This window comes from Mobula birostris, chromosome 3 (genome assembly GCF_030028105.1).
Source record: "Mobula birostris isolate sMobBir1 chromosome 3, sMobBir1.hap1, whole genome shotgun sequence".
Lineage (NCBI taxonomy): Eukaryota > Metazoa > Chordata > Chondrichthyes > Myliobatiformes > Myliobatidae > Mobula > Mobula birostris.
Window position 1 is genome coordinate 207936435 of NC_092372.1, and position 12058 is coordinate 207948492.

General features: G+C 39.6%; 1 protein-coding gene across 5 annotated transcripts in view; it reads right to left on the reverse strand.

Annotated features, from left to right (window-relative positions):
- The window catches only part of dnajb6b (DnaJ heat shock protein family (Hsp40) member B6b), a 116107-nt gene that overhangs the window by 80460 nt on the left and 23589 nt on the right, over positions 1–12058 (reverse strand). For all 5 annotated transcript variants that reach the window (XM_072254034.1, XM_072254035.1, XM_072254033.1 and 2 more), the window contains 2 exons: positions 9953–10043; positions 723–832 (listed from right to left, as the gene is read on the reverse strand). In XM_072254034.1, coding sequence (XP_072110135.1) covers positions 723–832; positions 9953–10017 — 175 coding nt within the window. In that variant the 5' untranslated portion in view covers positions 10018–10043. The remainder of the gene's footprint in view (positions 1–722; positions 833–9952; positions 10044–12058) is intronic.

Genomic DNA, 12058 nt, shown 5'->3' on the forward strand with positions numbered 1-12058 from the left:
ATTTGCCCATTAAGGCATTGGTCTAGTGACCTGAAGGTCGCTAGTTCGAGCCTCAGCCGAGGCAGCATGTTGTGTCCTTGAGCAAGGCACTTAACCACACATTGCTCTGCGACAACACAAGTACCAAGCTGTATGGGTCCTGATGCCCTTCCCTTGGACAACATCGGTGGTGTGGAGAGGGGAGACTTGCAGCATTGGAAACTGCCGGTCTTCCATATAACCTTGCCTAGGCCTGCACCCTGGAAACCTTCCAAGGCGCAAATCCATCATCTCAAGAGACTAACAGATGCCTATATATAGTGATCTAACAGAGTGTTAGAAATACAAATCAGAGACAACAGTGACATTGTTTGCAAATTAATTGGTAGAAGCTACAATATCTAGAAGTGTACCAGTCTTGACTCGAATCTTTTTTTTTTATTTTGGGACAGCAGATAAAGCTTCCTTGATCACTGCAGAATGCTACAAAATAACACCCTAGAAATCAGAAATCATGAGCATTAAAACTAGTTATTAAAAAATGTAATATTTCCAAAATATTTTTGGTATGAAATTTGAATTTTTCAAAAGCTTTCATAAATGTTAGTTTCATTCCAGATGAGAACATTTAAAGCTACATTTCAAGAATAATCGACATCCTTCCATACTGACCTTAAATTGCTTTAATAACAGCTCAAATAACATTATTTCAGATGAAGTATTCCATTCTTAATAAAACTTACAATCAGAAAGAACTTCATAGGCTTCTGAAAGTTGCTTAAATTTTGATTCTGCTTCTTCCTTATTGTCAGGATTCTTATCAGGGTGCCATTTCAGCGCCAGTTTGCGGTATCTATCCAAAAATGTAGCACTCAATTAAGTATAAAGAATATGCAGAAAATTCCTTGTAAGCCAACATACTGGTAGATAAATAAAATATAATACATGCAATAATAGGATCATTTCATTAAAATTGTACACACTGAATCTGACTTCCATTTTTACAGAATTTTCAGTTGAAAATGGGAAAATGTCTAAATTAACAACCAAAGTAATTAGTTGCAGTGAATAATTTATTGAAGTATAATTTAACTCAGTGACTCAATAATGTATTATACATCACAATTTTATTGTTGAAGTGGCCTTTCGGACAGCAGTTTGCCAGAAATCCCATGAATTTATCCATCCCCATTACCATTTTGATTGCACTTTATTCAACAATGCTGCTACAACAGATATTTTGTTACTGCATTATCCAATTTATTTGCAGTTGGGTGCATGCATTTAGCACTACTCACTGCAACACAGTGTGTTATCTACACATATGATCCAACCTTATGTACTTTGAATACCAAATCTCATCATATTTGCTGCAGTATAAAGCTGAAAGAATTACAACGATGGGCAATAGAGCCAATGCTAGTAAGTTTAATTCAGCTATATACCATTTCTTTTATCCTATGATTATGGTTTGTACAACATGGCAGAGGTCTGGCCAACTGCCACACACAAGATTGGACATGCCTTTCAAGTAGACTGGAAGCCAAAGTCATTAAAAAGACAAAATTGGAATTCAGTATGCAAAGAATTAAAGTAAAAAAAAACACAACCTCTGCATTTCCAGTGGCAACACCCAGCTTTTATATTTCCATGTAATTTATCAGCAATTCTGAAAAACCCCGATCAAAATTACGATAGCAATACAATGAGACCAATTACCCAAAGACCAATTCTAAGGAGAGGGAAAGAGAGAGTTCCCAGTTTGTTCTCAAGAACTTTGATGCTCCCTGGCAAAGGAAATTATCAAAGGACATGCTTCTGGTAAACAAAATAAATGGAATGATTCTGTGGGGGACCTCAACAATGTGAGCTTCCTACTATTAGAGAGACAGGTGCAAAAAAAGGGCCCAAAGGATCATTGGGGACCTGAGTCACCCCAAGCATAAATTGTTCCAACTGCTACCATCTGGGAACAGGTACCACAGCATTAAAGCCAGGACCAACATACTCCGGGACAGCTCCTTCCACCTTCCACCAGCCCATCAGACTGATTGATTCACACTGATACAATTGCATTTCTATCCTATATTGACTGTTCTGTTGTATATCTTACTGCACATACTATTTATTACAAATTACTATAATCTGCACATTCAGATGGAGACATAACAAAGATTTTTACTCCTCACATATGTGAAGGATGCAAGAAATAAAGTCAATTCAGTTAGGAACAGCTTCTTCCCGCTGCCAAGCGTTTCTGAATGGACATTGAACCCATGAACACCACCTTACTGCTTATTTCATTCCTTTCCTTTTGCAATACTGAACTGCTTAAAATGCTGTAATTCAGGTTTTTTCTTCATTATGCATTGCATTGTACTGCTGCCGTAAAGTTAACAAATTTCACAACATATGCCAGTGATATTAAACCTGATTCTGATTATCATCTAGTTAACTATAGCCTCTACACAGTTTATTTTAAAAATAAATGAACCACAATACTGTGCAAAAGTTGTAAATATGCACATATACACACATTTTGAGTGCCTAAGACTCTTGCACAATACAGTATATTATGTCTTTCCAGTTACCACATGACAGTGAACACTCCAACTAGTTTATCAGCACTGGTTTTCAGTTCTCGGCCAGTTTCCACACTTGAGCTGGATGCTTTCTAAGGATTCACATCAGCCTCAGAGACTGAAATCAGAGGGCTGTAGGAGTTTGCAATGATGTCTCCATATTTCAACAGTCAAAGCAAGCTAAAAGGCATTGAGCTCATCTGGGAGCAAAACCTTGGTGACACCAATGTCGTTTGGTTTCACTTTGTAGGTGGTGATAGATAGCATTCAAACCCTGCCACAGTTGTCGGGCATCCTTCAGAGATTCACGTTTAGTCTGGAATTACCACTTTGCATGCAAAATGCCTTTCTGGAGATGAAAGCTGGACCTCTTGTATTTTACTTGGTACCTGAATACCACTGATATGGCCCTCAAGCAGATTGTGGATCTCTTTGTTGAGCCAGGGCCTCTGGATGGAGAACCCTCAATGATTTTGTGGGGACATACTTGTTTATAACTGTTTTTAAAGTCTGTGACAACCATGGCAGATCTATTCAGATCTTCTGACGAGTCCTTGAACATAGTCCATCCCATAGCTACTCCTCTGCCTTCCACAATCACCTCTTTGTTGTCCCCATCTGAGTCTTGCCCTTCAGACTGCCTGTACGTAGGCAGAAAGACAACCAATGGTCAGATTTCCCAAAATGCAGTCATTTTCCCAATGGAACAAGAGGCATTCTTAATCATGATAAACAATGGTTGAGTGTGTTTGGAACCCTTATGCTGCAGGTGACATGTTGATGATAATTGGGCAGAACTTTCTTCCATCGAGCCTGATTGAAGTCTAAAACAATGATTTGGAAGGCTTTGGGATAGATTTTTTCTTGTTTGCTAATTGCTACACTCAATACCTCGAGCCTTTGGCAGTAGGTAAACTGTGGTCAGAATCACGGAGGAAGGAGAACTCTCTTGATAAGTAGAACAGTCAGCACTTGATCATAAGATATTTCAGGTCAGGGGAACAGGAATGGAACGAGACTGCAAGTTCCGAACACCACAAAGATTTTAACATGAAACACAGAGCCCCATCCCCCACCTTTCACACTTTTCAAATCAGCAGTCCAGTCTATAGTGTATTGTGAAGCCCTCAGCACTTACTGACATATCCAGCACATCCAGAGCAAACCATGGCTCCAGGAAACACAATACAGCAAATCCTTATTTTCCTCCGATGCTGCAATCTTATTCTCCAGTGACTGAAATTTTGCTAACAAGACACTAGATAGAGGAAGTTTTACCAGACTGCTGTTTTAGTCTTTCTTGGAGTCCTCCCCTCCTCCCTCTTTTCTGGCCACAATATATCTTGACCACTTAAAGGTGCCAGACCTGCACTCCTGAGAGTTAAGTCCACTGAGTCCTTCAGAAGATAGTGAAATCATTAGTTTTTTAAGATGGTTTGAAAGTACGTTACTTATAGGGAAATTACAGGCTCCAGATTGCAATGAAAGTAGTTCATAAGTTTATTCAGACGTTTCATCAGCTGCCTGCAAAACATTGCCGTGTTTCACCAATGCCATACTGAATGACAGGTATACAAAAATCACCACCCAATCCCTTGTCATTACCTACAAGCCACAACTCAGGATTATGGTGGAATACTCTCAATTTGTCTGCGTGAGTGCCACTCGAATAACTCAAGCTTAACACGATCTACAACCAAGAGGCTCACTTTAGTTAGAGATTGTTTAGGTGCTTCAGCACTCTGCCGTCTCCAAGAGGATTGGGAGGCAGAGGCAACATGCACGAACCTCATGACATGCAGGCTGCGAGCCGATGTTTGACTTCATTTCACCAATTACTGGTCGATTAAGGCAACGGAGGGAAATTGAAACATCAAGGCGAAAGTAGTAGCCGCACACCAGCTGCCTGCCTTTTGATCGCTGAGGATCACCCTGCTATGCTACCGAAGCAGGGAGAGCCTGCAGCTGTGCCAGAGGATATTACTCAGGTTTTCTGCGTTTTGAATATGGACTTGGACTACAGACATTTTTTTCCAGTCTTATAATTTCTTTATATTGTGTTTTTCGCTTGAACTATCATTTTTCTGTGCAAGGAAGGGGGATTTTGGGGTTGGGATTTTGGCCTTTTTCTTTCTTGGTTTCATGGCAACCTGAAGAAGAATTTCAGCATTGTATACTTTGATAATAAATGAACCTTTGAACTTTATTAACACTGACATTGGAGTCTACTAATCCATGAGGGGAACCTAATTAGTGGTTCTCTTCTGAACTGCCAGAAAATGCAAATAAATTTTAGCCAATAAAATTCATGGAGTTTATTGCAGGATTGGAAAGGTGATTCTACAGCAAAATACGAGGACAAGTCCCAGCAAGACTGCTTCATTGTTTGCCCTGAAGGGAAATAAATTGGCAGAAATGACGTTTCTGAATCTGTCTTATTTGACAGAATAAGTGCTGAAGTCAATTATTTAGCACACCTTAAATATCTATTCACCAACAGTCTGAACACAAGACCTGATCATCTTACCTCAAAGATAAACCACTCAAATCAACTGCAAACTTCCTACCTCTGCACTAAACACTGCACCCATTTTCAATTTTTCTGTTCTACCTAGAGTCAGACACAATTTGCATTTTATAAAACAATGTACCTTCACCGTTAATTCGGACTTCTCCATGATTATACCTCACTAAAGCTTAAATTTATCTTTTTTCCCCCTACCTATGACCTGCCAGAGTTTTCATTCTCCATATAATTTGACTGCATGCTCATTCTTGGTAAAAATGAGATAAAGTAAAAGGGGACTAAGAGACCCTTTATTTGTTTCTTTTGTGTGGTTGGAGGGATTTGAGGGCCAAGGTGCCTGATCTGTTTTTGTGTAGGGGAGGGATTTGGGGGCTGATGTGCTTGTTCTTTATTTATTCTTTTCTTTTTGCAGGGTGGTAGGACTTAGGGGTTGATGATCATGTTGCCTTTCTTTCTTGGTTTCATGGCTACCCAGAAATTTGCAGAATTTCAGTGTTGAATATTTTGATAATAAAATGAACCTTTCAACCCAAGAGACAAAATATTTCTTTAGTATTCCACTCCATTCCTACTGCCACTATGCATAGATCTAAACTAGTCCCTCAGGACTGAGCATGACTTGCTGCCTCAAATTTTGTAAGTTCTGAGGTCCCCGATGAGGTTAATGTAGAAACCACAAACTCTTCACACAGATGAAGCTAGAGGTACCAAATGGGACAAACAGTCTGAGATGTTACACTCCTTCCTGTTTACATAGGGTGCTCGCAACTCAGATTGCAGGCTCACAATACCAATGTCTTTTCTCCACTAAGAATTCATAGGTCAGACACTCCCAAGAATCAGTAATTAACAAGGAGGTTTCCAGCGCATCCTTGAAAATTCTCTATTCACATGACAACTTCCAGCAACAGAGTTTGGAATACATTTCAAGAGTGGCGTCAGGCATGCGTAAGACATGGTCTGCCCAACAGAGAATCCAAGGTCTTAATGTTGGAGATTTTGGCCTGGGAAAGGCTGAGGGGTTCATTTCTTGACTCCCGTTTTGAATTTAGAGTGTTTTCACAGAGAGAGCATTGCTCTATGTTGGTTCTTCAACACCATCAGGGCCATCCACCCAAACACCCAAAATGCTATCCAGTGAGAGCAAGCAGAAATAAACTTAACAAGGACAGAAAGAAAGGCAGCAGCTACTGGATGGAACACTGCAAAGGCCCCCTTAACCATGATATATTGTGATGCTACTCTCTAGCCCAATCAGTTATTGAGACCAAACTTGCTGCTGCTGTTAATTGTCAAATATGTTTAAAAAGCCATGTCCTTAGGAAAAGATGACTAAAGTTCTAAAACACAAATCCACATCTAAGGAAGGGAATGAGATATCAGGACATCTCATTCAAGAGGAGGCAAAGCTCACTGTGGCAATTTACTACTCTGACCTAGTTTTTAGTCACCTCGGGTATTTCTTACTGCATTACCACTTGTAGGTAAGCATGGTTTGGCTGGATGGATTACTACCCTGTAGGAGGCTTTCAAATGAGGAAGAGGAGGTAGTCTTAATGTTTCAGGTTTACCTTTAGCTAGTTCATGAATCAAGTCAACAGGAGTTGTCTACTGTTCAAGTAATTCATTTTTGATTACAGTGCCAGAAGCATGACACTTTATTAATGATGAAACATCAAAATATTTCAGCAAATACTACAAATATGGCAGGTAGAGTTGAGGAAACAGGAAGGCTGCAGAAGGACTTAGATTAGGAAAATGGGCAATAAAGTGGTAAATGAAATACATTGTTGGAAAATTATGATTATGAAGATACTTAGTCCTCTTATTGTCATTTAGTAATGCATGCATTAAGAAATGATACATTATTTCCTCCGGTGTGATATCACAAAACACAGGACAGACCAAGACTGAAAAAAACTGACAATATCACATAATTATAACATATAGTTACAACAGTGCACAATACCATAATTTGATGAAGAAGTCCCTGAGCACAGTAAAGTTCAAAGTTTCTCAAATGTCCTACATCTCACGCAGATGGGAGAAGGAAGAAAAACTCTCCCTGCCATGCCGACCACAATCCAACTGAGTCATCCGAAAACTTCCAGCTCTGATCAGCTCTCTAACACCGAGTACTGAAAATGCATTGTCGTGCACTTTGGTAGAAGAAATAAATGTGCAGACTATTTTCTAAACGAGGAGAAAATCCAAAAACCTAAGATGCAAGTGTCCTTGGGAGTCCTTGTGCAGAACATACTAATGGTTAACTTCCTCACCAGAGTCGGTGGTGAGGAAGGCAAATGCAATGTTAGCATTCATTTCAAGAGATCTCGAACACAAGAGCACAGATGTGATGCTGAGACTTTATAAGGCAGTGGTGAAGCCTCACCTTGAGTATTGTGAATGGTTTTGGGCTCCTTTTCTAAGAAAACATGTGCTGGCATTGGAGAGGTTCAGAGGAGGTTCACAAGAGTGATACTGGGAACGAAACGGTTAGCATATGAGGAACATTTAGTGACTCTGGGCCTGTACTCGCTGGAATTTCAAAGGATGGTGGGAGGTGGGGGGATCTCACTGAGACTTTCAATGTTGAAAAGCCTAGACACTGTAAATATGAAAAGGACATTTCCCATGGTGGCGGAGTCTAGGACAAGAGGGCACAGCCTCAGGATAGACGGGCATCCATTTAAAACAGATGCAGAGTAATTTTTTTTAGCTAGCAGGTGGCTTACCACAGGCAGCCATGGAGGACAAGTCTTTAGGTGTATTTAAGGTGGAGATTGATAGTTCTTGCTTGAGATATGGCATTGTTACAGGGAGAAGACTGGGTAGTGGGGCTGTGGAGGGAGGAAAAAAAGCATCAGCCATGATTGGATGGCGAAGCAGATTTGACGGGCCAAATTCGGCTCCTATGTCTTATGGTCTACGGTCTTTATACTACCTTCCTTGGTAAAATTTAATCTCACGTCACAAAAAGTGACATCTTTAGCAACCCAAATTCACTTCCAGTCTTCAGTGCTGATGAGCAGAGTTTAGATGCTTTCCCAGTGACTGTGGAATTCCTTCAGGTGCTCCAGTTTCCATAACTCAAAAATTGAAGTCTCATAGGTTTACAGCTGCACTAATATAGGTGCTTAGTGGATGGCACGGGCTTGGTGGGCTGAAGGCCTCTTTCCATGCTGCATGCCTCTGCAGCCAAATCCTAACATTTTGTAAGTTGTAATACCAGTTTCCAGCCAACAGATGTCATTGCAGCATTTAACATTAACTGCTGCAGTAAAACACCATTTAGGTCAGTCTTGACCCAAATACTTTGTTTAAATTCTTTCATAGCAAGCTGCAGAAAAGTGGCAACACGATCAAATGAAAAAGGTCACCCTAGCACAAAGTTATGGGGAAAGAAATAGATTAAACATTGTATTGGAATTGGTTTATTATTGTCACATGTACCAAGATACAGTGAAAAGCTTGTCTTGCAGACTGTTCATACAGATCAGATCATTACACCGTGTACTGAGGTGGTACAAGGTAAAACAATAACGAAACAATAAAGCACATATCTACAGAGGAAATGCAGTGCAGGTAGACAATAAGCTGGAAAGTCATAGCAAGATAGATTCTAAGGTCAGAGTCTGTCACAACATACTAGGGAACAATTCAATTGTCTTGTAACACTGCAGGGTAGAAGCTGTCCTTGAGCCTGGTGGCACATACTTTCAGGTTTCTGTATCTTCTGCCCACAGAGGTGTTTGGGGCTTGTGGGGGGGGGGGGGGGAGAGAAGAAAGAAGAAAAATTGTTTGGGATTGGTGGGTCTTCAATTACACTGTCTGCTCTGAGGCAGTGAGAAATACAGAGAGAGGCCATGGAAGCAAGGCTGGTTCCTATTATGTGTTGAGCTGCGTTATTAGGAAGCAAAAATCTGTTACCAAGGGTATACCACAAACGTCAATCCTGGGAGCCTAGATAGTTGTGATATTAATGAGTTAGATTTGAATGCAATACACTCAAAATGGTGGAGGAACTCAGCAGGCCAGGCAGCATCCATGGAAAAGAGTAAAGTGTCGACATATCGGGCTGAAACCCTTCATCAGTCTCTTCTTGACTCTTCATGAAGGGTCTTGGCCCGAAACGACGACTGCTTACTCTTCTCCATAGATGCTGCCTGGATTGCCAAGTTCCTCCAGCATTTTGTGTGCACTGCTTTGATTTCCAGCATCTGCAGATTTTCTTAGATGTGAATGCAGTCAGTATGATTAGTAAATTTGCAAATGTAGTAGTATTCTGGTCTCCTGAAGCAAAGAAATTTGATTACAAAGGAGTACTACAAAGATTCACTAGGACATTCCTGAGAAACAGTTTCTTAATTCTCATTCAAACTCTTAAAAAGGCTTGAGGAAACAAAGGTATTTCCGAAGACTGGAGTCCAGATGTCAAGTCTCCAGGGTAGGATTTGGCCAACTAGAAATGAGGAATGGGTTCTTTACTCAGTGAAAATGCTTGGAATTCTCAGATCCAGAATTCTCTCATCCTGTGCAGGCAAACTTCCAAGACAGGAATAGATTTTTTTTATATATACAAAAAGGACATTTGGTAAATTCACAGTCACAGCACTCAAACTCCAAAATAACAAAGGAGGTTCAGATAAACACATACTAAATGTTTGTGAAGTCCACATTAATATGGGAAAATTCTGCTCTGAAATAGATGCACAAAAAATAGGAAATTGGATTAAAGAAATAAATAATATCTACATTACAGCATTAGATGAGGAACCATTTTCTGCTTTCTAGATCCTTACTTAGAATAAATCTCAGTTGTGATCGTTACCAAGTTATTAGCATTCATACAATTTAGACTTACGCTTTTTTAATTTCTTCTTGAGAAGCATGTTTTTGTACTCCTAATACCTGGTAGTAGTCCACCATCGTTAACGACTCAGTTCTTTAAAACCCTACAATGATAAAACGTAAAGAAATCAGATTTATAATGTATTTTTAATTAACAAAAAGTGATGACAAGTTTTCAGCTTCTCTTTCCAGATCATGCATTTCAAAGCAAAAGCAACACCTAAGAAACCTATACAACCATCCTGTTCAATTATTTTGAACCTTTTGGCCATAAGTTTCTATTACTATTCAAGTTCACTAATGCCGTGTTTCCAAAATCAGACTGAATTGCAATGAATTGTTGTTGTTTGTCCATTGTCGTCGATAAAGACCTCGACACCATTAATGATGATGATGAAGGTGTCCACACTAGTGCTTGATTTGGATTTACATGAGGGAGAGTTGCGCAGCATCAGCCTCAATCCTTCTTCCCAATTCCCAACTGGATCCAGTAGCAAGACAAGAGTCGAGACGGCTGGAGATGGGTCTAGGCGTAGTGGATGACCACTACTCTGCCTTGTCGTGCTCTACACATTCCACAACGCTTGCAGAGACTGCCTTCTTGACTGTTGGACCTTCCATTGGTCTCGTTTACTCAATCCGCCGGAGTCTGTCTTCACATGCTGGGATAGACAACTCCCTATCTCACCGAGGGTTTCAGACCCGTCGGCTACCCTCACCTGGTTTAGCCAGCTTGCAATGATTAAGGTATCTACTGCACAATGATTAACAATTTGAAATTGCATTGCTACAATCATTTGCAAGTGTATTGAAAAATATTTAAGTACACTGACTTTAAATCAGCGGTTACCTAACTGCTATACAGTACTTACTTTCAAATACCCAACCATCACCTGCAACGAGACATGGTTTAGAATATGGTTAAAAAAAAATTCCAGTTCAAGAAATAATGCAGAAACGCCACAATGTGATGTCTAATGAAATTAAGAAACTCCCAGATTTTTCCTACTTAGAAAGGAATAAAGGAAGAAGCACAATAAACCTGAAGCTTAATTCCCAGTTGACCTTGACTGCAAGACAAAGGCTAGCACTTCTGAGACACAGCACAGGAAGTTTATGCCCTAATCAATTAAACAGCACTTGAATGCGATCAAATTAAACCCGAGCATTAAAAACTAACCACTCAAATCACCCTCTAGTTTAACAACACCACAAGGAGGCCAAAATTGATGACTCAAAGCAATCATCCTGTGGAATTTATTGAATTAGTTTGTTAACAATTGGTTCATCAACTCACTACTTTTTTCAAAGTTATCTTGAACTGTGAATACCAATTGATCAATTGCTAACAAAGGGAAAAAAAATTTTTATACGCAATACCTCAAAATTTACTCCCCACAATTGAAGGTATCAAGTCTCTTGTAAAAGTTGCCTTATTGCTATTATTTGCACCTTAAAGTTAACTTCAGAACAAGTCACAGGCTAAAACACCAAAACAAAACTGATTTGCTGAGTTCCAATTGTAGAAAGGTCAGGCAGAATGATACAAGTGAAAAATATTAGATTAAAAGGAACAATGTGACACACATCAAGTTAGCCAGAACAAGTTTTCCCAAGAGTCCCAAAAATAATGAAACTCAATAAAGAATTTCTAATAAGGATATTGTGCTAAGAATTAAATACAAATTTGATGACTGTATGGAGAGAATAATTAGCTCATTATCTTCTAGACAAGACTTCTTGAAAAACTGGACTATAGTTAATTGAAGATCAATGGGATATTTCTAGCACTGCCCAGAGGTATTCTAAATAGTCAAAGGTTTATGTGTGAGTCCCTTTGATGTTTCATGAGCTCAGATGCATTTAACACTTGGTGGCCACTTTATTAGGTACTTCCTGCATCTAATAAATTAGCCAGTGTACGTTTGTTATGTCTGCTGCCCTTGCAGTTCACGGTTCAACATGCGCATTCATAGATGCTCTTCTGCACATCACTATAGCAACACATTGTTAGTGTCTGGCCATTCCCCTCTCTCATTAACAAGCCATTTTTGCTCACAGAACTGCCACCGTTGGATTTTTTAAAAAAATTTCACCATTCTCTGTAAATTCTGGAGAC